General features: G+C 40.8%; 2 protein-coding genes across 2 annotated transcripts; one reads left to right on the top strand and one right to left on the bottom strand.

Annotated features, from left to right (window-relative positions):
* The first annotated feature begins 5,513 nt into the window (after window positions 1-5,513).
* park7 (parkinson protein 7) lies at window positions 5,514-27,761 on the top strand. The gene is made up of 7 exons (XM_077602941.1): window positions 5,514-5,671; window positions 8,620-8,721; window positions 8,790-8,849; window positions 16,744-16,813; window positions 23,170-23,256; window positions 25,304-25,503; window positions 27,545-27,761. Exons 1-6 carry the CDS (start codon window positions 5,582-5,584, stop codon window positions 25,462-25,464), a joined length of 570 nt encoding a protein of 189 aa, XP_077459067.1. The 5' UTR covers window positions 5,514-5,581; the 3' UTR covers window positions 25,465-25,503; window positions 27,545-27,761.
* Window positions 18,027-20,838, bottom strand: LOC144075652 (general transcription factor II-I repeat domain-containing protein 2-like). The gene is made up of 2 exons (XM_077602940.1): window positions 18,630-20,838; window positions 18,027-18,449 (listed from the first exon to the last, which is right to left on the bottom strand). Exon 1 carries the CDS (start codon window positions 19,756-19,758, stop codon window positions 18,643-18,645), a length of 1,116 nt encoding a protein of 371 aa, XP_077459066.1. The 5' UTR covers window positions 19,759-20,838; the 3' UTR covers window positions 18,027-18,449; window positions 18,630-18,642.
* Window positions 27,762-27,926: the final 165 nt, after the last annotated feature.

Below are 27,926 nucleotides of genomic sequence, written 5' to 3'. Positions count from 1 at the left end.
AAATGGAATTGACGTTCGTTCTCACCCATGGACAATTTGAACATCGTATGCATCCATTTGGAATGCTGGGAAGCACTAGGAGAAAATGCAAGCAGAGGAAGAACTTGATCATTCCTAATGGGAAAGCCAGAGGCAAGATCAAAATACGTTTCCCCAACTTCTTTCTCCATTATTTTTTTTTAATAATGTATATATATATTCCACGATAGAAATATTTATATATTCCACAATATAAATATTTATATATTCCACTTTAGAAATTTCCTTCGAAGCCTCACTAAAGTCTCTAAATAAATTCTCAAAGTGTTCGAAACAATGGAAGGTTTGAGCTTATCTCAAAACTTAACACAGGCATACAGCCAACAGTACAACTTGCGGCATATCAAAATATGATTTTAAAATATTTACTCAATATTTTAGCATGTTTTTATAAAAGGGTGATTTAAAAAAAATGTAATTCAATATTTGGTTATTAAAGACAAAACAAATGCTTCATAGTCTAGGCTTCCTTTTCTCCTCATGAATCATGAGCTAATGTTGCCACTTATTGGACAAAGTCAATACTGCAAGTAATTTTGACCAATGCCAGTTTGCACTGTGGATTAAAGTACAGCTTTGTTCAAATTGCCATCCGATGGTGTAGTAGTTTTTCCGCCTGACTTTGTTGCATGCAGACTGGATTTGATTTCCTCTCGGTGGAAGTGTGATTGTAATAGTGAGTTGTTGTCTGTCTGTGTGCCCTACGACTGACTGGCGACCAGTCTAGGGTGTAGTCTGTCTTTTGCCGGAAGACAGCTGGGTTAGGCTCCAGCAACTCCCGCAACCCTTTCAAGGATGGGTGGTCTGGAAGATGAATGAATGAATTTATTCAAATTCCATCCCCACCGCAGTCCCATTTTGGAGGAAGAACATTTTAATATTATTGTATTCCTTAAAAGGTCAAATCAAGACTTGCGAAATCATTCGTTCATTCATTTTCTGAACTGCTTTATAGTCAGTAGGGTCGTGGGGGTGCTGGAGCCTATCCCAGCTGACTTCAGGCCAGAGGCAGGGGGCACCCTGAATCATCGCAGGGCACAAGGAGACGGACAGCCATGCACACTAACATCAATGCCTAGGGGCAATTTCGAGTGTCCAATCAGCCTACCATGCATGTTTTTGCAATGTGGGAGGAAAGCAGAGTATCCGGAGAAAACCCACGCAGGCCCAGGGAGAACATACAAACTCCATACAACTGGACCGACCTGGATTCAAAACCATGACCCCAGAGCTGTGAGGCTGAAGTGCCAACCACTTAAGCCGCTGGGCCGCCCCTTGTGAAATCAGCAGTTCAATTTTTCTTTATTACAAGTCATTCTGGGAAATTAAAACCAAACAAAAGTTTGACATGCTGCAACAAGATATTGCAGAGGGGATTGACACGTTTTTAAAACACGTTATTTTATTTTCTGTATTGTTTATCCTCACAAGGGTCGAAGTGGGTGCCTGAGACTATTCCAGCAAACTTTTGGCAGCAGGGAGTCAACTGCCTGAATTAGTTGCCAGCCAATTGCAGGGTACGATGAGATGGACAACCATTCATGCACACAGTCATACTTGGGGCCAATTTAGAGTGTTCAACCAGCCTACCATACACGTTTTTAGGATGTGGGACATGTACATTACGAAAACATCACTTTTTGGGGGCTTCAGAACAAGGCATTAGCCGTTGATTAAGCAGCAGGGTGTTTTTACACATCAATTAGTGATCCTGACGTGACACAGTATACTTTCATCCTTCACCACTGTGTGGCTTCAACATCCGCTGCTTCAGTACATTGCGTTTTTTTATATTAAGTATCCAAATTAAAAATGTTAATAAAAATGTCCCAAAAAGAAAAAGCCGTCACAACTACCCATCAACATCTTTGAGCGCCAAAAAGCTCTCGTAAAAGCTCCTCCTAAAAAGCTCCCCAAGGGCGCCTCCTGAAGATTCCATCAATTATCCAATGCCTCTCGAATCTGACGAAAAAGACTTGGACTAAAGCTCCCAATAACCTGTTTTTGTATTTAAATTAAGCAGAGAGGAACTTTTTTCACTGTGAGTACAGTAGTTCAAGTATTTACACAATACGGTCATAAGAATAAGGATGATCCTATTTTGCTGTTTTTCGATTATCGCAGCTATGTTTGATCTACATTATTTGTGATAATGCAGGGATTTCCGTATGTTTTTCAATTTAAACTCCTTTTTTTGTCTTATTGAAGTGAGGGTTTGTTCGATTGAAAGTAAAATTCTGGTTGGAACATCTTTTTTTATATTGAATAAGAAGGACACAAATGTTTTATAATTTTGCAGTTTCCAAAAACCTTTTGGAATTGCTTTTTGGGGGGTTTGTTTGTTTATTCTGTGATTGGCTGGCCATCAATTTAGGTTGTCCCATATCTGGACCCGATAGTTTGCTGGGATAGGCTCCAAGCATCTCATCCAAATTAGTTGCATGCATATCAAATCAATTTTGAAGAAATGTAAAAGTGTTAACAAAAAAGCAAAATGAACCCAAAGGAGTAAGTTCAGGAAAGGTCCAAAAGAAGAGAAAAAGAAAAAATATCAAACTGAAGGTAGCCTCAAATCATAATCAGAATTCTGCAAACAATTAAATAACCTGTTATATTATCTAAGCAGAGTTATATAATATATCAAAACTAGGTGTAATCGCGGTTAATGTGGACCAGACATGGATGGCCGCGATAATTGAAAAATCGCGAAGTAGGGTCACCCCTATTATAACTACCTTTTTTTTCTTCTTCAGTGCTGAGTCCTAGTAGCAAGAGTGGCTTCCGCTTACGAGTATCACTGTGGATTTTCACATTTTTATGAAGTAAAAATAAAAATAAATAATTAATAGGGGAAAAAAACCGCGAGAGAAGTGAATTCATGATAAGTGAAGTCGCGATAATCGCGGGAAGACTGTACAGTAATCCCTTGATTATCGCGGTTAATGTAGACCAGACATGGCCGCAATAATAAAAAAATCACGGAGTAGGGTCACCCCTATTATAATTACCACAATACATGCTTTACATGCTTTTTGCGCCAAGTATGCAAGTGTCAAAAAGTGTATATTTATTGAATATTACAACTATAAACATACCATTTTACTAATGTTATAATATCTAATTATAATCTACAAATTAAAACAAATTTAAATAGTTTAAATGCTGTACTCAGTGAAAATAGTCCTTTTCCACTTGAAATAATAAAAACAAAATCAGGTTAATGTTTGCAATCCAAAAAAAACTGGTTAATTATTGTATAATAAAAAAACAGGTTGATAATTGTATAATAAAATAATAAAAAAAAATGGTTGATGATTGTATAACAAAAAAAACTTGTTGATGATTGTATAATCCAGCCCCCTTTCGGCGAGGTATTAAGCAGTTATAAAACCACTAATTATGGAGAGCTTTCGTCATCCAAGCTTTTCTGTTGCTCATCCAGTATACAGGCAGCAATGACTCTTTTTGAATGTTTCGGACCAACCTTTGCTTGCTGAAAATTCACGAGGCTCACTCGCGGCACTGGTGCTTGGCTGAGGCTCGCATTCAGGGTGTTCGTCGGAAGCTAAGCTATCATACAAGTTTTTGGCCTTGGTTCGGATGATGTTGGTATCCAGAGGAATGTTTTTCGCTCTACATTCGAAGACGCAGACTGAGAGGGTATTCTCCATCTTGACGAGGGTTTTATTCCTCGTGCTTACCACGCGCTTGGTTTCGCTTGTTAATGAAAGTGTGGCCGTCTTTCGAATGTTAGCGTCTTCTTTTTTATGTACCGTACGGTAAATTAATGGATGCCGTAATGGCGCGCAACATTGACATACTTTTTTCCTGCTCTCAGCATGTCAAACAACTTAACTTTTTCAGCAACCGTCATCATCTTCCGTTTTTTCTTTGCATCAAATGAAGCCTTGGGTGGTCCTGGATGCTTGGGAGCCATTTTTCGTTGTGGTGTACGTGTAATTGTAAAATCCAAACAAAGAAAGCTGGAATTCACTCTCCGTACGCGATCTCTAAACGCTACATGCAAGGAACAGGAAAGATCGGCGCGCATGTCCGCAGAGGCATTTATACTTTTGCTTTCATCTTCTGTGGTATGGTTAGAACCAATAATTGCAGCGCAGAAGAGGAGGCGGTACCGTGACTTCATTTTTCACTGCCATTTTCATCTGTCTACCGGTTGCGAATTTGCAAAGTCGCGATAATCGAGGGATTGCTGTATATCAAAGACAATTATTCTCACAGTAGACATATCTAAACATTGGCCAGCTGATCGCAGGGCACGAGTAGACAGACAACCATTCACACTTACTACACTCGTACCTAGGGGCAATTTAGTGTCCAATCAGACTACCATGTATGTCTTTGGAATGTGGGAGGAAACCCACGTAGAGAACATGCAAACTCCACACAGGTGGACCGACCTGGATTTTAACCTAGGACCCCATTGTGAGGCCGACGCGCTAACCCAGGGATGGGGAACCTATGCTCGGGAGCCATATGTGGGTCTTTTGATGGGTACATAACAATGATGTCATAAGAATGACAAGACTTTGAAAGCGGTGAAATTACAAAAAAAATACATATTTCCATTTATGTTTTCTTTTAAATTCTGATTATGCCTCTTGTTGGTGTTCTTTTCTTTGCTCTGAAAGATTTTTGGACAGAACACACCCAAGACACGGATCAGTTTCAGTGGTCACTTCTCAATGGTTTATTTGGGAAAAATGTCCCCCTCTTGTTATCTGACTCCAATATTTCAATTATTTCAGTGGGCGTTAACCTAAACATTTGTTGAGGCAAAAGATTCTCAACATATAACACCTTTCTTTAAACTAAGGGAACAGGATGTCTAGACAGGCTAGGAATGATCAAATTAGTAAAAGCTTCACAACTGCCAGAACACATCTAAATTGTTTAAACACCAAACACCCAGAGCTAGCTGCTGTTTTACACGCATTGTTGTGAAGGCTCTGCCCAGACACAATAATCAGATTTAGAAGCAATCACTTTAGTCTGCAAGCATCCTACATTTTGGCGGGAAAATATCTTTTGAATATGACACCAACCTCTAAGTTAATTTTCATAGCAAATTATTCATAACACTCCCCCAAAAATAATATTTGAAAATATGAATTGTTTAAGGCTCTCTCTGTCAAAAAGGTTCCCAACACCTGTGCCAACCACTCAGCCGCCGGGGCGCCCTCGTGTGGTTAATTGTTTTCTAACAGCCTCGGTTTCTCCATGCCTAGTTTCACGAATATGCTGTCCTTTACGATTAACCTGGGTCAAGCACTAGAAAACAGATCCAAGATCCACTTGGTCACTATTGAACTTTAAAAAAGCGAGCGTACTATAAATAAAATAACATAAAGCTGATAGTAAAAGATAATATGTATTTAAGGCTAGATGTCTGATGCGCGCTGTAAACCTACGGAAAAATGCGTCGCCTTGTGTCCGCCATTTTGCGTCAGAGCCTTTGGATGAATACTACATGCGCACTTCCGGTGTATCATTTTGCACTTGACGTTGTGTTCGCTCAATTATGGCGGGGAAGAGTGCCTTGGTAATCCTGTCAAAAGGTGCGGAGGAGATGGAGACTGTCATCCCCGTGGACATCATGCGACGAGCAGGGGTTGGTTACTTTGCAAACACGCTATATTCTTACATCTTTAGCATGGTAGCAACCCAGTTGTTAAGTGGGTACAAATGTTCTTTGGAATGGTGAGGGTCGTGGCTGTAAAAATTTAAACACAAAACACTTATTTGAACGTTATGTGGCGTGTAGCCCCGCGTTTCTTAATGTGCACATTGTTTAAAATGCCGAGTGCTTTTAATAAATGTAGGCTGAGTACACCGGGCAAACTAAAAGTTCAAAGTTGAACGTCACTCTTGGAGCATTTGGCTACTGTCAGAATAGAAGTCGTCACAGGTGTCAAAGTGTCGGCCCGTGGGCCAAATTTGGCCTTCCTGTTTAATGATCAAATTCAAATGAAGATTATAAAATATAGGGAATATTTCCCCCCTTTAAATTAATACCATTAAAATAACGAAATTTCCCGAATACGGGATGAATAAAGTTATCCAATCCAAGATTTGTACTATTATTTTAATCTCCAAAAATTGTCTATCGATCAGCACGATCGGAAAACCTGTCAATTCATTAATGAATTAATTTTGGCAGCCTGGTTAGAAGACATAACGGCCCTCGGATGAAATCCAAACTATAACGTGGCCCGTGCCAAAAAATCAGTTTGATACCCCTGATCTACGTACCACGGTAATGCCATGAATTGATCATATACATCGCTCGTCCAATGGCAGAAAGCCAGTGCAGATGAGTGCTTAGCTTGTCGGCCTCACAGTGGGGGATCTTGGTTCAAATCTAGGTCGGTCCACATGTGTGGAGTTTGCATGTCCTCCCCGCCCCTGCGTGGGTTTTCTCCAGGTACTCCGGTTTCCTCCCACATTCCAAAGATATGCATGGTAGGCTGATTGGACACTCTAAATTGCCCCTAGGTATGAGTGTGAGTGTGAATGGTTGTTTGTCTCCTTGTGCCCTGTGATTGGCTGGCCACCAGTTCAGGGTGTCTCCCGCTTCTGGCCCGAAGTCAGCTGGGATAGGCACATTTTTCAATATGTACATTTTGTGAATATATTTCTACTGTTTATGGTTCACCTGAAACGAGTGATTAAAGATCTGCCCCGTGCATTAAAATCCCGTTTGAACAGAAGCAGTGTGTAACCAAAGCCATTGGATCAGGTTGCCATTCATAACAGTTGACAACAATGACTTATTTGCTTAATTTAAATTTATATAGGTATTGTGTGTTCTAATACCTAAATTAACTGTTTTTTCTGCCATAGAGGTGAAAGATGAGAGGAATTTATTTTTAGTGCAATGACCTGTAACATTTTCATGTTCTAAATATAAACGCTCTAAATGTTGATAGTTAGATTAATCACACTCAGGGGGAAGTTATAGGGGTGCTGAGGGTGTGGCCATACCAGAAAATACCCCCAAAAATTTCACTTGAATTTTTTAAAGCAACCATTTTGGAAAAGTACCAAATTTCCTATTTAGATGTCTTGAAATTCACACCATCGCTACGGCTCCTGCCACCTTGATTCAACTGCACTGTAAACTGGGAGAAGCCGGTAACATGAGTGCTTTGTGAATCATCCAAGTTACAACTTCTGACGAATGATTCGTCTTGTGCAACTTCAGCGTGGCAATTGATCCAGAATCGATTGCATAGATAGCATCTATCGCTTTAACATTTTCGTTTTCGTTTTTTTTCATAAGGGAAATATTAACACTGACTAAACCACCAGTCTTTTGTTTTGAAAAATCCAATCATTGCCGGGGTTGTTCTAAAGAAAGTTGGCTTACACAGCATTGGTAAGTCTTATCAATATGCCTGCTCGGGTTAAGTGCAAAATGGATGGCAATTTTGATGAAACTTCTAATAAGAAACCCAGACTTTCGCAGAAGTTTATTGGTTCTTATTTGACGAAATATCCCATGTTGAAGCCGTCTCCAATAGGACCAAAATTTGCACATTGCACCACATGCAAGTGCGACTTCAGCGTGACACATGTTGGAATTACTGACTGTAATACGCACATAGAAGGTCCCAAACACAAAGATAAACTTATTTGCATTATGCTGTACTTTTTCTATAGTTTGCAAAAACACAATATTTCAAATAATGTAAAAACATGATAACAGTTTGGTTTAAATAGTCCTACGTTTATTTATTTTCTTTACATTTTATATCGATTTTGCGTAAATCGCATTCTCTCTGGAAATACTTTGGAAATGGGACAAGGGTACTCCTGAAATGGGGTCGACGGAGGTTAAAAAAACATTACATTGTGGCATATTACCCTCGTAATATAAAATGGCCTGTACACCAATCATTTCTACCATGGAAATGAATGCTTGTTACTCCTTCACTATGTCAAGCAGGCGTTTGCTTGTTGTTTTCAATCAAATCTTTATATATTCTTGGATTTTGTCATCTTTGGGCTGTTATGGTCTTTGCTGATTACCATGATTATTCATTAATTTTCCATATAGCTTATCCTTGCAAGGGTCACTGGAGGTGCTGGAGCCTATCCCAGCCAACTATAGGCATCAGGCAGGGGACACTCCGAATTGGTGGCCAGCCAATCACGGCACAAGAAGATAGACAACCATTCACATTCACACTGATACCTAGGAGCATTTTAGAGTGTTCAACCAGCCTACCCTGCATGTTTTGGGGATGTGGGAGGAAATCGGAGTACCTGGAGAAAACTCACACAAATCCGGGGAGAACATGCAAACTCCATGGTAGGGATCCACCTGGGATCAAACCGTCACTTGCAGAACTGTGAGGCCAACGTGCTGGCCAACGTGCTGGCCAACGTGCTAACCACTCGTCCACTGGGCCCGCTCACTGAGATTAAAAAAACTAAAGCTACAATCTTGATCTTAAAATTGCATAGCCCTACAACTATTACAGTTTATCACAAACAGTGTATAATACAAATCCTATGAAGCCTAGTAATGCCAATGTTTATACAATACCATTGCAGATCACAGTGACAGTGGCAGGGCTGATGGGTAAAGAACCAGTGCAGTGCAGCAGAAATGTCATGATATGTCCTGATGCAAGCTTGGAGGATGCGAGAAAACAGGTATTTCTTCGAGATTAACTATGAAAACACTTTGGAACTCTGAGTCATTTTCATGATTTCCATGTTAGGGCCCCTATGATGTGGTCCTGCTTCCTGGGGGAATGCCAGGAGCACAGAACTTGGCAGAGGTGAGAAATCTACAGACCCTTATTATATGGATACAGTAATCCCTCGAATGTAGACCAGACATGGCTGTGGTAATCAAAAAAGAAACCCAGACACTCGAAGACGTTTATTGGTTCGTATTCGATGAAATATCCCATGGTGAAGCCGTCTCCAAAAGGACCGACATTTGCACATTGCACAACATGCATTTGTAACTTCAGCGTGACACATGGTGGAATTGCTGACTGTAAACACGTAGAAGAACCCAAACACAAAGTTAAACTTATTTTCATTATGCTGTACTTTTTCAATAGTTTGCAAAACAACTATTTCAATTCATGTAAAAACATGATAATAATAGTTTGATTTAAATTGTCCTACATTTTTCTTTTACATTTTATATTGATTTTCTGTGAATCGCATTCACCCTGGAAAAACTCTGGAAATGGGACAAGGGTATTCCTGAAATGGGGTCGACGTAGGTTGGCAGCTGTGCTGTAATGTAATATTTAAATATAATCTACAGTGCTGTGAAAAAGTATTTGCCCCTTCGTGATTTCTGTGTTTTTTGCATATTTATTATACACACTGGTTTCAGACCATCAAATCAATTTTCGTATGACACACAGAGACAACCCAAGAAAAGAGAAAATGCAGTTTCTAAATGATGATTTTATTTACCAAGGCTGAAAATATTACAAACTTGTCTGGCCATCTGTGAAAAAGTAATTGCCCCCCTTTGTTAAATCACAAAATAACTGTCACTAATCACAATTCTAGGAAAGCCGAGTTCAATTTCACACGATCCAAAGATATTCAAGAAAAAATGCGAAAATAATGATGGACATTCATCAGTCTAGAAAAGGTTACAAAGCCATTTCCAAGGAACATCCGGCCCTCAGTTCGTGCATTCAAACTCCAGTGCTCTTGGAGCATGCATGATGACAACGACCCAAAGCATAAAAGCAGGCCCACCTCTCAATAGCTAAAAAAAAACAAAGTTAATGTTTTGGAGTTGCCAAGTCAAAGTCCGGATTTAAATCCTATTGAAATTCTGTTGTGTGATCTGAAATGGGCTGTTCATGCTAGAAAACCCAGTAATTATGCAGAATTGAAACAAATCTGCACAGAAGAGCTGGCCAGAATTCCTCCGAAGCATTGTGAAAGACTGATTAAATTATTGTAAATGCTGAATTCAGTAATTGCTGCCAAAGGTGAGGCACAACCCGTTATTAGGTTCAGGGGGCAATTACCTTATTTTTTCACGTATAAGCTGTATTTGTAACCAAAAAAAAGACTGAATCAAGGGTACGGCTTATATATGCACAAATTAGACTTGACATGTACAAAACTGCAAGGTGTCGAAGACGAAGCGCTATAACGCAAGGCAATGCGGCCGATGCGGTTATTTCTAAATAGAGAAAAGATAAACAGATAAAACACTAAACAAAATTTATTTTGACGTCTATGAATGAGATTCAAGGGAAAAAAACGTATCTTGCATAAAACGTGAAAAATTTCACATACTTGTGCCCACCATTGCACGCTCAGGCAGCCGTCATCTTACCTTTTACCGGTAGTTAAACGTGCGCTGACTGGCCAGACACGAGCGAGTAGCTTTGATACATGTGTTCGTAGTATTTACCATGTCAGTACATCCCAATATAGTTGTTCTGGCTGATCGAAGGTCTTGCGGTCGATCATTAAAATATCAGCATTGATAGCTGCGTAATGTGTATCTCATGCTATTATTGCATCCAGACACTTGGTGATTAGGAATGCTTTGACAAAACTAGAGCGTTATGTCCACGTGCAGGCAACACCCTTTCGGAATTCAATTCATACAGTATCTCAGAATTGAATTGAATTGAATGCTTTTATTGTCATTATACAAGTATAATGATATTTAAAGCTTTCGCCACAGTGTACAAATAACAACCGACAGACAAATAAAAAATCAATAAATAAGAAATTAATAAATAAGTAGTCCAAGTGAGGTCAGCAGAGTGAAGCGGGTTTATTAAAACCATGAATATGGAGGTGAAAATTGTGAATCAGGGAGCATCTTATACGAGAAAAATTGGTCAACAATTTGAAGGAAATTTTAAGGGTATGGCTTATACGCCTTAGAGGTGGTCCATATGTGAGAAAATATGGTACTTTTTCCACAGAGGGCCAGACAAGTTTTTATTTTTTTCTTCCTTGGTAAATAAAAATCATCATTTAGAAACTGCATTTTCTATTTGCTTAGGTTGCCTATGTGCCATCATAAAACTGGTCAGATGATCTGAAACCTTTCTTTGTGATAAAAATGCAAAAAATAAAACTGTAATCAGGAAGGGGGCAAATACTTTTTCATGGCACGGTATATATAAAAATATTCTATTATAAATACCTTATATACTGTACTCACAGCTAAAATAGTTCCTCTCCGCTTGATATGAATCCAATAAAACAGGTTAATGGGAGTTTTACTTCAAGTCCATTATACTTGTGTAAAGACAATAAAGGCATTCAATTCAATTCAAGTCCTCGTGCACAGTCCAGACCTCTTCTTAAACTTTTTAAACCAGTCCTTGCCTGAAAGGTCTTGGCTTTACTTCTAATCATGTTGGTATCCGAAGGTGTCTTCTCACTACCGTCCAAGATAATAATAATATAATAATAATAATCGGACATAGGCCATGTCGTCATTACCACAACACAAAAAGCCTACTTGTCATCACACGCAGAAACTGCGTGTGACGAAATTGATGGTGCTTCTCCATAAGCTACGTTTAATCGGCAAAAGACCTAAATAAGTGTAAGTTACGGACTTGTAATTTGTCATTCCGCTGTTGTGGATACAGGTCGCTTACCTCTCGATTACATACAGGTCGCTTACCTCTCGATTACCGCACACTGTCTGCCACTTACCTTCCTTCAAGTCAGCTAGTAGGAGGCAGATCACCAACCAAACATCTATTCATATGCCGCAGAAGGGAATGTGTGTATGTTAGCGCGAGTTTAGATGTCTGATGGATGTGGGGAAAAAACTGTCCTTAAGCCTATTTGTCCGAGCTTTGTGGGACCTATAGCGTCTGCCAGAGGGCAGCAGCTGGAACAGATTGTGACCAGGGTGGTAAGGGTCCCCTATGATGTTCTTGGCTCTGCTGAGGTAACGCGGGCTGGCAATGTCTTCAAGTGAGGGCAGAGAGCAGCCGACAATCCTCTGGGCAGTGTTAATCACTTTCTGCATGGCCTTCTTGTCTGCCGCCGTGCTTCCAGCGTACCACACTGTGATGCCGTACGCCAGGATGCTCTCTACAGTGGTTCTATAGAAGGTTCTCAGAAGATTGGAGCCCAAGTTGTTCTTCCTAAGTACCCTGAGGAAATGGAGTCGTGTCTGAGCCTTCTTCACCACTGCCGTGGTGTTTGTAGACCATGAGAGCTTGTCCGTGACGTGGACCCCCAGGAATTTAAAGGACTGGACCCTGTCTACACATACTCCATTTATGAGGAGTGGGGCCAGATCTGTGCCGTGTTTGCGAAAGTCCAAGATTATTTCTTTAGTTTTCGTGGTGTTCAGTGTGAGATTGTTCACCGAGCACCACGAAGACAAATTGTTGACCTCATCTCTGTAAGCCGACTCATCCCCTCCTGAGATGAGTCCGACCACAGTGGTGTCGTCAGCGAATTTGATGATGGCGTTAGACTGGTGGGTGGGTGTACAGTCGTAGGTGTACAGGGAGTACAGTAGAGGACTCAGTACACAGCCTTGAGGGGAGCCAGTGGTTAGTGTAATGGAGGAAGAGAGGTGGGGACCAAGTCTAACAGTCTGTGGTCGGTTGGTCAAGAAGTCCTTTATCCAGCAGCATATTGAAGAGGATAGTCCAAGGTGGGAGAGTTTGTCAGTCAGAATGTCCGGTTTTATGGTATTGAAGGCTGAGCTGTAGTCAATGAAGAGCATCCTCACGTAGTTCCCAGGGTGTTCCAGATGGCTCAGTGCTGTATGAAGAGCAATGGCAATAGCATCATCAGTGGACCTGTTTGCTCTATAAGCAAACTGGTGAGGGTCAATTGAGGGAGAGATTGTATTCCTGATATGGCGGGCTACCAACTTTTCAAAGCACTTCATGATCACAGGCGTGAGGGCAACAGGCCTATAATCATTCATGCTGCCAATGGTTGGCTTTTTGGGGACAGGGATGATGGTGGCAGATTTCAGACAAGATGGAATGATGGATAGTTGCAGGGAACAATTGAAAATATTTGTGAAGACTCCAGCCAGCTGGTCAGCACAGGCTTTGAGCACCTTCCCAGGTACTCCGTCTGGGCCCGCAGCCTTCCTGGTGTTCACAGACCGCATTACCAGTCTCACTTCCTGTTCCCGGAACGTCAGTGTATTGCTGCAGGGTGGTGGTGGGGGTGTTGAGACTGGGTCTGATTTGTCAGTCTCAAAGCGGGCAAAGAAACGGTTCAAATTCTCCGCTAGTGAGGCATCTGCATTAACCGACATATTATTGTTATTGTAGTTGGTAATATGTCGTATTCCTTGCCACATCTTCTTTGGGTTATTTTCTGTGAAGTGCTCCTCAATTTTTTTGGTATATGCTGCCTTGGCCTTTTTAATGCCTCTTTTCAGCTCAGCTCTGGCAGCGCTATATTTTATCTTGTCCCCTGATCTAAAGGCGGAATTACGGCATTTGATGAGTGCCTGTGTCTCATTGGTCATCCAGGGTTTTTGGTTAGGAAAAACCCGTATTCGTTTATCTATAGTGACGTTGTCGATGCAGTTTTTTATGTAAGAAAGTACAGAGTCCGTGTAGTCCTGGAGGTTGTCGTGTACAAAAAGTTCCCAGTTGGTGCGGGAAAAGCAGTCCTGCAGCTGAGAGAGTGCGTTGTCGGGCCAAGTTTTTATTGTCTTTATTTGTGGCGTTGTTTGCCTCCGGAGTGGAGTGTAAGCGGGGGTGAGAGATAGGCAGAGGTGATCTGATCCAGCTAGGTGAGGGAGGGAAGTGGCTTTATAAGCATGTTTGATGTTAGAATAGACATGGTCAAGAGTTTTGTCTCCTCTAGTATTACAATTTACGTATTGAATAAACTTAGGTAAAACAGTCTTTAAACACGCCTTGTTGAAATCACCAGCGACAATAAAAACTCCATCGGGGTGATCAAGCTGTTGTTTGTTAACAGCCGTTAGCAGGAGGTTAAGTGCCGTGTTAACGTTAGCATTCGGAGGTATATAGATAGCCGTTGCTATGACGACGTTAAGCTCTCTTGGAAGATAATAGGGCCTACATCGTATTGCTAATAACTCTAAATCCGGGGAACAGTGAGTGTCAATAATTTTACTGTCACAACACCATTCATTATGTACATACATACACAGTCCTCCGCCCTTGCTTTTGCCTGTTAATACTTTAGAACGGTCGTTGCGAAAAAGCGTTCGGCTAGCTAGCGATACCGCCGCGTCGGGGATATGCGGGTGTAGCCACGTTTCTGAGATGATAATAATATTACAGTTTCTAACAAAGCTGTTGGTAGCAATACGAAGTTCCAACTCATCCATTTTGTGGGTGATGGATCGGGCGTTGGTCAAAAGGATACTGGGAAGCGGAGCTCGGTGTGGTTGTTGTTTCAGCTTAGCAGCAAGCCCCCCCCGGCATCCACGCTTCTGTTTCCTGTCCCTTCGCCGCCTTCGACGTGCTTTTGGTGGGCTGGCTAGCCACGGAGATCCCGGAGAGTGTGTTAAGAAATCGGATGTATCGCATATCCTTCGGATAGTGAGTAAATCCTGGCGATCCACACCGATAGGGCATTCGCCATCTTAACGATGACTATTTTATTACTAGTGGTTACCGAATGTTTGCTTCTTCTTGATGTAACGCACGGAAGATTCATTTATGATCCCTTAGATGACGCAGGACGCTTAAGAGGCATTTTCAACGCCTATTAAAAATGCTGGAATAGCCTCCACGCTTCTTCCTTCTTGACATTAACTTTTTAAGCCAACTGCCCATAGGCCAGGTAACCCATCTTTCTTACCTGGCGGAGGTGGCAATCCACCTGGCCTAATTTATAACATAAATCAAACACAGATATGGTGAAATATTTTATGAAATCCCAAACGGAACATGATTCATGCGTACCGGCCGGCGTAAAAACAGGCGACGCCTTTAAGAAAACGTTGACAAATATTTTACATGAGTAGTGAATACAGTTCCCATGTGCAGCCATCTGTGCAGAAAACGAAAATGTGTCACAATTTGTTGCAAAATGGCGGCGCCTTTATGAGAACGTGAACAAATATTTCACACGAACAGCAGAAAGACTTCACATGCGCAGTCATCTATCTGCGCATAAGAAAAAAATGTCACAAAATGGCCTCACCCATGGCAGGAAACAAAACAGACGAAGCTATTGTGATTTTCGTCATTTATTTTACATCGCATAATCAAAACGTTACCTGCCCCAAGGACAACAAGCGAGTGTTAACCACTAGGAATAAAAAAAAGAATCAGCATTATGAGGGATTTATGCCGTAGATAAGGCCGTGAAGATGGCACGACGAGAGGACGTCAACACATGCTCGATAGCCACTAAGGAACCCCTCCTCACCCACCTGATGAGGACCTCGTCAAAATGATCCCATCAGGGAGAGAGGAAGAAGAGGCAGCAGACAACTACAATGATGAGGATGAAGAATGTGGTCTTCCTTTAAGACATCTGCGGGAGATCTTCAATATGGCACACAGTTGGCCACAACGGCTCCTGGAGATTGATGGCAACGAGTTCGTAGCTATTGAACATGGCAATCGTCTTGACAAAAGCATTTTGTACAAGAAAAGAAACGGCAGTCGCTATGTTCCTTTTGCGCCTCCCGCAGAAAGAAGCTCCTCCTGTTGCCCCTATGGTGCCCCCTGAAGATTCCACCGATGATCCAATGCCTCTCGAATCTGATGAAGAGATCTTGGACTAAAGCTCCCAATAACCTGTTTTATTATTATTATTATTATTATTTAAACCAACCGGAGAGGAACTATTTTCTGTGAGTACAGGCAGTACTTAAAGCGTTTAATTTTATTTATTTATAGATTATAGTATTTAGATTGTAATACATTACACCCTTTTCATATGTCTATAACTGCATTATTTAATAAAAACACTTTTTGATAATTGTACTTGTGTACTTCTATTTTTCTATAGGCCCCAAAACTTTAAGTAAGGCACTAATAATAAGGCTTATCCTACTTTACGGTTTTTCGATTACTGCGGCCATGTCTGATCTACATTATCCACGCTATTCGAGGGATTGCTGTACAGCCCTTTTAATCTCGCTCTCCTACTTTAAATGTGAAAAGTCGTGATAATAATAAATAAATGCTGTTGTGCTTGGGACTTTTTTTCTTTTGCCGTCATGTGCGTCCCCTCCACTGTCTTTTGCTGTCGTGGCCGTTGTCCGCTGTCTTTAGTTCATCAAGACACCATTCGTTTGCGAGAAAATAAGAAGAGCTTTATCGATGGTGAAACAACATATGCTCAGGAATAGAGGCTAATATTACAGAAATGCAGACTACACCAAGTTTCAGAAGCTTCGTCGGGAGAAAAGCCGAATTATACTTTCATTTTTGAATGCAAAGTGTGTGTGTGTGTTCAAGGACCCATTAACAGAAATGCAGACCAAAATATTATGAATTAAACCCCACAGTAACAGCAATGCTCCACTAGATGGCGGCAAGTTATACATTAGACAGGACTTTAGCACAAAAACAGTAAACAAACCTGATCCTAATAACTCGGGTACCTGCATACTTGTTGAACGAAAACTGAAAAATAATCAATTTTCTCAATGCAGCATTGACTGTACATGATTTTCACCCATGACTGACTGTGCATCTGTTCCCTGCGTTCTCTCATGTTCTCACTCTCTTGCAGTCTACTGCTGTGAGCGAGGTGCTGAAGGACCAAGATGGCAGGAAAGGCCTTATTGCAGCCATCTGTGCAGGTGCTGTCAACAAAAAAATGGCAGAAACTTTTTTTCTTATTAAAATGCTCTTAACACTTGTATAACAGCAGCATGCTACTTTATGCTCATGATCCATCCATTTATTTTAATGGGATTAAAATCCTTACAGAATCAGCTGATTTGATGATCCAATTTCCTACTTCCCTGATTAAAAAAGTCAAGCCATCTACTATCTTGGGCTACATTAGTCTTATAATAACTAGATTTAAGTGATTTAAGTCAAGCTCTTAAACACGGTTGCTCTCCCTCTATGCTACCATTATGCCAAATTGGATTGGAGGGTGTCCTCAAAAATGCCTGAATCACACACAGGAATTGGGAGTAACAGTGTTCCAACCCGTCATGTGGTGTCATTTATTTATTTATGTTTTTTTGCAGAACTCGTACGTGATCGTTTTTTTTAAGTGCTCATCTCTGAGGTTGTCCCCTCAGTGAGACTGCTTTCTTTTTGGGAGAGCTGAGGTTTAGTAAGAATTGTCTGCAGTTCTGGAAGAGCAAAGTGCAATAATTAGACTAAATGGAATGGCCGCCAAGCGACATAATCAATAACTTTTTATTTATTAACGGTTTTTCGATGAACTTAGCGCAGTGCTCTGTATTTACCCAAGTTAATGCACCATTCTGTTTCTTTGGCCACTCCCTTTCATTGTGGTGCATTATTTCAGAGAAGAAACAGTACAGAGGTAATTCCACAATTGGAGAACATTTTAAATCCTACCTTTAAAGATTTGAAAAACACAAAATGCTTTTACTTATCCTAAGATGGAAAAAAAGATGAGAGGATTCTTGAGAATATTTTTTAAAACACCAGATAGTTCTAGAATAATCACTAAAATTCTGTTCTCGCTCCATCCTCAAAAGATTTGAACCTCAAAACAGTTCAAATGAAATGAAAATGTTTTAGATTATGTTTCATTCATATCTCTTACAGCAGATTTCACATTTTTATAAAATAGTTAGCCATGACTGAATGTCTGCAGTAGTAGCTAGATAAACTAAAGTTTACTATTGTTCGGTAAGCAAAGATAATCAAGTGTTTGATATCTGATGAGTGAACTTATTATTTATTAATTTGTAGCTGAAAAGTTAAGGCAGGGGTCCCCAAACTTTTTCCTGTGAGGGCCACATAACTTTTCCCTTCTCTGATGGGGGGCCGGTGTCAGTTTGTAACAGAAAAAGTGTGACGATCGTAGGGGAGCTTAATTTTTTTTTTATTGTTTTCCAGAAAGCCACACATAACCAAATAACCCTTTCCAGGTTCTTTACAGAAAAAAGTCAGAAAACAAATAATAACACTATTAATGAAATAAATAATAACTAAATAACCCCCTCTGAGTTCTTCACATAAAAAACAGGAAATAAATAACACTATTTATGAAATAAATAAGAACTAAATAACTCTCTCTGGGTTCTTCATAGAAAAAAAGCCATGGAACATTAACTTTCTGTTGTGCCATGCACAATCTTAACAGATAAAAGTTCAGCTCAGTTGTCAGAGCAGAATCTCTCTGACACATATGAGCAGTCTCCTAAAGTTCTTGTGTTTCTTCCTTATAATCCTTTTGTTCCAATAGGCTTGTAGACACCGCTGTTTGCAGCTCTCTCATCAACTTCCCTGTGAAAACCACAAAGGAAGCAGGTTGAGAAACTGAACTAAGTGAAACCGCACCTACACAGCACAATACATTTCACTACCAGTATGGTTGTAAAGATGGATTTTATCCCAGTAGATTTTATTATGATTATATTTGTTTATGCTCAGAATGACTCATTCAAATCAGAAAAGTGAGCTTACCTATGTCTGTTCATCAGTGTGAACTGTGGGCCTGCATCTGGCTGGTGAGAAGTTGAATATCAGGTTCCATTCTAGTTACAGCCAGTCTCAAGCACTGATGCAAATGTTCATCTGTCAATCTTGATCTCATCGGAGTTTTCAGCAGTTTCATGCGAGAAAAGGTTTTCTCGCAGATATACGTGCTGCCAAAAACTGAGGACATTTTCATTGCATGTTTTTTGATGTTTGGATATGTGTCGTTTGGGAGGGAGGCATAGAAGTCAATGAGACTGTTGAGCTTGAATGCGTCTTTCAGAACATCACAGTTCTGTAACTCAGCCAACTCAAACTGATATGAAGGCTGGGCTTCATCAATGTCGGCAACAAAGGGGTTCTGAAAAAGACGGATTTCTTTTGCATGAACATGTAGTTCAGTGAATCGCACACCGAACTCCGCCTTCAGCATTTCCAGTGCTTCCACGCACTTTTCAGCTGGCAACGGGACCGCTGGGTTCTCTGTCGACAGGTTTTGGGTAGCAGGAAGATGGACAAAGTTGCGCTTTTTCACTTGTTCCAAAAGCAGCGCTAATTTCACCTCAAATGCTTTTATGTGTGAATACATGTCGCAAATGAGTTTCCCTTCGCCTTGTAGCTGCAAGTTAAGGTGGGTAAGTATTTCTGTCACGTCTGTTAAAAATGCGAGGTGCCATTTCCATTCTGGGTTGATCAGCTCTGGGACCGTTTTGTCTTTTAAATGAAGAAACGCGTTAATTTCGGGTGGAAGCTCGTAAAAACGCCTCAAAACTCTGCCCCGGCTCAGCCATCGGACCTCTGTGTAGTACAGCACATCTCCGTGCGTAGACTCCAGTTCAGACAGGAATTCTTGGAACTGCCTGTGTTTAAGTCCCTTTGCCCTGATGAAGTTTATGCACGACACCACGACCTTCATTACAGAATCCCACGTCAACACTTTGCAGCACAGTGCTTGCTGGTGAATTAGGCAGTGGACTCGTAGCGGGGCGGTGAGACCCCTTTTTTCCAACTCACGGTTCATGCGTCCTATTAAACCGCGAGTTTCGCCCAGCATGCTAGGAGCCCCGTCAGTCGTGATGCTAGCCAGCTTTGACCAGTCCAGCTCCAACTTCTCCATGGTTTGGCACACTTTGTCAAAAATATCCTCTCCCGTTGTGGTCCCTTTGAGACTTTGGAGGGCTGCCAGATCCTCGCATATCTCAAAGTTTGCGCTAACTCCACGAATAAAAATGAGCAGTTGCGCTGTGTCTTGCACGTCCGTGCTTTCACTGAAAAAAATTCAAATTCTTTCGTCTTCTGCTGCAGCTGGGCATAGACATTATTCCCGATTTCTTCAACGCGTCTGGTGATTGTACTCGCCGACAGACTTACGGCATTAAATGCATCTTTCTTCTCGGGACACACTTCCTCCACGACAACATCCATACATTTCTTAAAAAACTCTCCGTCAGTGAAAGGCTTACCGTTGCTTGCTATCAGTTTAGCAACCCGAAAGCTGGCCCGAACGGATGCCTGGTTCAGCTGAGCTTGGCGTAGAAATGTAGTCTGCTGAGATAATAGTCCAACTTTTAGCTTTGAGAGTTTGTCTCCTCGTATTTGGCCTTGCACGCTATCGTACTTGTCCTTGTGACGGGATTCGTAGTGCCGGCGAAGATTGTATTCTTTGAATACTGCGACCGTCTCTTGACAGATGAGACAAACAGCCTTTTCTTTGCATTGAACAAAAAAATAATCGTTTGTCCACTGCAGGTTAAATACCCTGCATTCTGAATCAATTTTTCTCTTAACTAACCTTTTCGCCATTATTCCGTTCTCAAACAGGTTCAGGTTGCACAGTTTTTATATGCTTGAATAGCATCGCAATAGCCATGGTACCAGGGCTCCGCCCTCACCTGCGATCGTCCAGATGTCTCGCTAACACTCTGCTCACACATGCAACGGTGGAATGCCCGCATGCATCAAAGGCAAACACTCTCCCCGCGCGTGTCACCAAAGGAGCAATGCGAAGGCCCGATTCACTGGGAAGATTTGTGGGCTCAGCAGGGGTGCAATGAACCAAACACAAGATTAAAACGTCCCAGTCTTCAAGGCCAAATAGGAAAATAAATCCGATAGCGTCTCTGGTATTGTTCAGAGGGCCGGTCCAAATGTGCCGGCGGGCTGCATCCCAAAAAAAAAACAAAAAAAACATAGCGTCTCTGGTATTGTTCAGAGGGCCGGTCCAAATGTGCCGGCGGGCTGCATCCCAAAAAAAAAAAAAAAAAAAAAAAAAAAAAAACATAGCGTCTCTGGTATTGTTCAGAGGGCCGGTCCAAATGTGCCGGCGGGCCGTAGTTTGGTGACCCCTGAGTTAAGGTCTAATTGTAAGAATTCTGAAGCCAAAATTTCCTCCTGTTCTGGAATGATGAGCCGCAATGCAATGCAATCACGCCTTTCTTTACAATCGAAAGAGTAATTCATTTGAGAATGGCATGAGTTATCATGTATCTGGTGGGAATTCTATTTCGTACAAGCTGCACGTTTGTCCTCTAGAGCATATCTTCCAGAGTAAAAGTGTTGCAGATCTGATAGATTATATTAGATTAGATAACTTAATTCATCCCGTATTTGGGAAATTTCATTGTCACAGTAGCAAGAAGGTGAGAATAAAGATACAGGAAAAGACATTTTAGACATAAATAAAGAGGTAATAAATAAGTTAATAAATAAGCATGTTGCTAATATATATATATATATATATATATATATATATATATATATATATATATATATATATATATATATATACACATATATATAGATATATATATAATTGGCAATGCAATTAAAAACAAATACACTACAGTGGTACCTCGAGATACGAGCTTAATCCGTTCCGGAATTGAGCTCGTATGACGAGATTCTCGTAACTCGAGCGGACGTTTTCCATTGAAATGAATGGAATTAAAAAATTAATTCGTTCCAGCCCTCTGAAAAAACACCAAAAACAGGATATTGGATTGGAAAAAATGTTTTATTTCTTCTAATTCGCCATCTATTAACGAAGTAACACATAACTAGTGGTTTAATAGTAATAAAATGTGTTTAATCTAACTAAAATTGGGCAGATTTCGCCGACGGGAGACAGAGACGTTTGGGGGGTGGGGTTGGTTTTTTTCCACGACAACGCACTCGTAAACGGAACAAACTAATTTAAATTAACTTGGATTAATATATACAGACACTCAAACATAGGTTTAATGTAACTTTACACAAAACTGAATTCTAATTTTGTTGTAATCTTTTGTTACCTTCGTTTTCCGGGTTGGCGGTTTGCCACGCCTCCACCCTCACGTTCGCTATCGATGGGCTGTTTGCTGTTGTACTACATATTCCCTTCAAAATATTCCGAAAATGATTCACACAAATGTCCTCACAATGGGATAACCCACGACCACTTGCCAACGAGAAATAGTCTTGTAGTACATTTTGCGATCGCTCCGCTGCTCATAAAGACCGGCTCGCAACTCCCTCGTTGAAATGGCTCTGAACGCAGCCGCTTTGAACGGCGCCTATGAGAGAGAGTTGCGACCAGAAATATTACAAAGAGGGAATTGCGAGCCAGTGCCGCTGATGTTCTTAGGAGCAGCGAACGAGAAGTAATATAATACTCCTCGTGTTGGATAATAAAAATAACAGGAAATGCAACAGCTCAGCTTACCCACGTATTGATTGTGGGTAATAAAGTTTCATTCTGAGAAAGAGTGCCATTGCCTATCGGCGTTGTGTGCACGAGTATACTTCATTACCCAGAAAGCCCTCTTTTTGCCCGCGCATGCGCGTTGTGCGTTTCCTGGTCGGAACTCGTCTGAATTAATCCTTCAGTACTCGTAGATATTGTTATACACGAAAGATATGCAAAAAAGGCTTGGTCGCATCATGAAATTTTGATCGCATGACGGGCGAATTATTCGATCGAAATTTCCGTCGTAAGACGAGAATATTGTGTGACGAACGGTCGTATGACGAGGTACCACTGTATGTATATATATAGATAGATAGAGAGAGATAGATAGATAGAGATAGAGAGAGAGAGATAGATAGAGAGAGATAGAGCGATAGAGAGAGAGCGATAGAGAGAGAGAGATAGAGAGATAGAGAGATAGAGAGATAGAGAGATAGAGAGATAGAGAGATAGAGAGATAGAGAGATAGAGATAGATATTTATGAGTTCAAATTAATCGGAAGTTTGTCTCCCTCAATAGTGGCAAAGGCATTAATTTCCTTTACATTATTACCAATGGGTAACATTGTTTTAATAGTGGGAGAAATTTGGAATCAATGAAACAGAAATTTAACTTTTCATTATTGATTCATAATTCTTTATTCAGTACTTCTTGACATTTGTCTTGCCTGTAAGCTTGTATCCGACTGGCATTAGGATGAAGCACTGGACCGATGCACGTATCTTAAATTACCGATGAGTCATTTAATGACCGGACGGCATTAATGAACTCTCTAAATGGCTTTGTTTCCTTTCCTGCCACAGGTCCTACAGCTCTTCTGGCACATGGAATTGGCTACGGCAGCACTGTGACCACACATCCGGCTATGAAGGACAAGATGATGGCTGGAGGTGAGATCATCAAACGTCTTTCCAAATGGTATAAAAAAAATGGATCTAGTGATGTCCATGCTATACTTCAGGATCTAATGCTGCACTAAACACAAATGGGAAGTACTATTATACTCTTGAGGGGGAAAATAGCAAGGTGCCATAACCTGATGTGGCTCCCCACCAAAATGCACCAATCCTAATTTGCACCAAAATACAGTACATGGAACACATCATTCAAAACGCCATGTACAAGTAACCATTATCGAGGTGAACTACTTTTTCATCTACAGTGATAGCTCTACTTACCGATGCCTCTAGGTACGAAATTTTCAGGTTACGAAATTTTTATATGCAAATGAGTGACTCAAGATACGAAAAAAGATCCAAGTTACGAAATTCCCTCAAAAGTAAATGCATTTCCATATCCGTTATTTTATTTTGAAAATATTGTCGCCGATGCATTTATTCTCACTTTAGAACATCGCTCTTCTGGGCTCTGATTTCATCGCTATTATTTTATCTCATATACAGTGGTACCTCTAGATATGAGCTTAATGCTTTCCGGGACTGAGCTCGTATGTCGATTTACTTGTAACTCAAACGAACGTTTCCCATAGAAATGAACTAAAAACAAATTAATTTGTTCCAACCCTCTAAAATAACACCAAAAACAGATATTGGATTGGAAAAACATTTTTATTTGTTCTAATTCGCCATCTATTAACAAAGTAACAAATAACTAGTGGTTTAATAGTACTAAAATGTGTTTAATAGTACTAAAATTAGACGGATTTCGCTGAGGGGAGAGAGGGACAGAGAGGGGGGTAGGATAACGCACGACCACTTGCCAACGAAAAGTAGTATAGTATACTCCTTGTATTAGCGATCACTCCGCCATTTGCACTGACTAACGGGGAAAAAACACTGAAAAAATGCAACGCTCCGCCCAGTGCTCGTAGAGACATTACACGAGGGAGTTGCGACCAGAGAAAAAAAAATCTAACCTTACACTAAACTTAATTCTAATTTTGTTTTACATTTTTATACTTTTCTTCTCCCGGTTTGGCTCTATTTGCCCCGCCTACACCCTGACTTTCAGCTGCAGCTAAAAGGAACCTATCGACGGTTGTTTGTCTTCCCTTCAAAATATTCCAAAAATGATGCACACAAATGTCCTCACAATAGGATAACGCACGACCACTTGCCAACGAGAAGTAGTATATACTCCTCTCGTATTATCGAGCAAGCTCCTCTGCCATTCTGTACTGACTAACGGGGGGGGGGAACACTGAAAAAAATGCAACACTCCGCCCAGTGCTCGTAGAGACATTACACGAGGGAGTTGCGACGGGAAAGACAGTGCCCATGATGTTCTTATGAGCAGCCTCTCGCGTCCGCTGTGTGCTCGTATATCAAAATTTGTCTCGTATCTCAAGATAAATATGTGCTCGAAATTTTACTTCTATGTCAAATAACTCGTATGTTGTGGCACTTGTATTTCGAGTTATTACTGTATTAACGTGTGTACCTTTTACCTCAATAAAGGACTATCTAACTTAGTTTTGCTCATGCTGCCTTTAAAAATACACGCTACCATAACATACGCAAATTCCACCTTCACCGAGGCTCTCTGCCATCCAGTTCGCCGAGCAAGCCCTATTTTCAAATAAGCGCTACGGCGTCCACCTTCAGGTTGCATGGGGCTTGCATTTCTGAAAAAGAGGCTCCCAGACACTCAGATAACTCTATTTTCCTATTTTCGGATAAAAACGACGGCCACCGCCCGCTGCCCGTCATTTTCTTTTTCTCAGTGCTGAGTTGAGTGACAGGGTTCCATCATGATGGAACACTTATCTGTGTAGAACAACAGGTGGCATTGTCAGACTATGAAACTGCTAAATGCTATTTACCATTTACAAGTAAAACAATGACAAAACTCTCAAGAAAGAAAGTAGGACAGTGTGTGTATCCCATCCAGTCTGGTGGTCTTCAGGGCTTTGTAGCCAGTTCCACAAGGCGCTCCCTTTGTCCTCATTCTTAATATCCCTCTTTTGTCCATTTTTAGATCGCTACAAATACTCTGAGGCTCGAGTGCAGAAGGATGGCCATTACATTACCAGTCGTGGGCCCGGAACCAGTTTTGAATTCGCCCTAACGATTGTAGAGGAGCTTCTGGGGGCTGAGGTTGCTGCTGGAGTCAAGGCTCCCCTCATGATGAACGAGTGACTGGAGCCACTTCACATCTGCTCATGGGGTGCAACTTTGGTAAGCCTGCGCAATCGGTCCAAAAACTACACAGTAGCTGTCACAAAATCCTGTCAATCCAAATTCATTTTCTATAATGCTTAAGTTACTTTGGGTCACTGAGAGCTGAAGATTCTCCCAGCTGACATCGAACAAAAGGCAAACTACAACTGGAGCTGGTTGCCACTCAACTACAAGACACATTTTGAGACAGCCACTGTCTTGAAAGAAGTCATGCGAATAAGCCACAAAAAAAAGTTATTAGCAACGCCCAAGTGATAGTGAGGAAGTTCCCTGTATCCTATTGAGAGGTTTCTGTTATACTTTTTCTATTACAGCTCAATTATGTAACAGACGTGTGAGAATCAAATTTTTGTTGGCTCTGTTGCAGTTTTACATCCTACAACACTAAAAAACAGTGTATTTATTTCTGAGGGCACAAATTTCCTGTTTCCTTACAGATTTGGTGAGAGAAATAATTGGCAATGCAATTAAAAACAAATACACTACAGTGGTACCTTGACATACGATCTTAATCCGTTCCGGGACTGAGATCGTATGACGAGATTCTCGTAACTCGAGCGGACTTTTCCCATTGAAATGAATGGGAAACACATTAATTCGTTCCAACTCTCTGAAAAAACACCAAAAACAGGATATTGGATTGGATTTTTTTTTTTATTTCTTCTAATTCGCCATCTATTAACAAAGTAACACATAACTAGTGGTTTAATAGTAATAAAATGTGTTTAATCTAACTAAAATTGGGCAGATTTCGCCGACGGGAGACAGAGACGTTTGGGGGCGTAGGGGGGGGGGGGTGTCTATTTTTGTTTTCCCACGACAACGCACTCGTAAGCGGAACAAACAAATTTAAATTAACTTGGATTAATATATACAGACACTCAAACATATGTTTAATGTAACTTTACACAAAACTGAATTCTAATTTTGTTGTAATCTTTTGTTACCTTCATTTTCCGGGTTGGCGGTTTGCCATGCCTCCACCCTCACGTTCGCTATCGATGGGCTGTTTGCTGTTGTACTACACTTTGTTGGTCTGTCTAATCTCCCTCTTGCTACTGCCACAATGAAATTTCCCGAATACGGGATGAATAAAGTTATCCAATCCAATCCAATCCAATTCCCTTCAAAATATTACGAAAATGATTCACACAAATGTCCTCACAATAGGATAACCCACGACCACTTGCCAACGAGAAATAGTCTTGTAGTACATTTTAGCGATCGCTCCGCTGCTCATAAAGACCGGCTCGCTACTCCCTCGTTGAAATGGCTCTGGTTGCAACCGCTTTGAACGGCGCCTATGAGAGAGAGTTGCGACCAGAAATATTACAAAGAGGGAATTGCGAGCCAGTGCCGCTGATGTTCTTAGGAGCAGCGAACGAGAAGTAATATAATACTCCTTGTATTAGATAATAAAAATAACAGGAAATGCAACAGCTCAGCTTACCCACGTATTGATTGTGGGTAATGAAGTTTCATTCTGAGAAAGAGTGCCATTGCCTATCGGCGTTGTGTGCACGAGTATACTTCATTACCCAGAAAGCCCTCTTTTTGCCCGCGCATGCGCGTTGTGCGTTTCCTGGTCTTAGGAGAAACTCTCCTGAATTAATCGTTCCGTGCTCGTAAATATTGTTATACACGAAAGATATGCAAAAAAGACCAGGCTTGGTCGCATCACGAAATTTTGATCGCATGACGGGCTAATTATTCGATCGAAATTTCCGTCGTAAGACGAGAATTTTGTATGACGAGCGGTCGTGTGACGAGGTACCACTGTACAGTGAGTGATCCAAGAGATTAGCTTTGTATGTTGAGTTGTGAAGTGAAAGCTAGTCTCTCCAATAGTTTTTATACATGCATCTTTGTAGTGAATGGTGTGTAAGTAAGAAAGACAATTATTTTAGGTTAGGTTAGAACTTTATTTTTTTAAGGTGAAATGCATGATAGGTTCGAAGTTATATATTACTGTTCTGTAAAAATGCGCATAAAGAAGCTTTCAGTTGTTCATAATCATTTCATCCTGTTTTCTCATCAGTTCAGTTCAACTGTTGGAAGACTTCAAAAAAATTGGGCCATAAGTGGGAGAAAAACCTGTCAATGTTCTCAATGATGTCATCGGTGAATGAAGAAAATTCCTCCTTTTTTTGCACTTGAAGCCTATCCCGAATGTCATTTCACCGTGATCTCTAACATGACCTATCCCTGCACAACACATTTCAGAATGACCTACAATAAACTCAGTGGTACATCAACTTGTTTCTCATTTCTTTCTCTTCATTTGGGGTAATGCAGACTTGGAGATTTTATTTCTGAACCCCTCCTCCACCCATAAAATGTAATATAATATTTGTATAAAACGAAAAACCAAAAAAGTTGCTGTGAAATTTTCTTCAATTTCATCATGATTGCCCTTAATC

The sequence above is a fragment of the Stigmatopora argus genome, chromosome 6 (assembly GCF_051989625.1).
Source record: "Stigmatopora argus isolate UIUO_Sarg chromosome 6, RoL_Sarg_1.0, whole genome shotgun sequence".
In the NCBI taxonomy this organism is placed as follows: Eukaryota; Metazoa; Chordata; class Actinopteri; order Syngnathiformes; family Syngnathidae; genus Stigmatopora; species Stigmatopora argus.
Note: the sequence above shows the minus strand (reverse complement) of the source record. Positions and strands in the feature narration are given on the sequence as shown.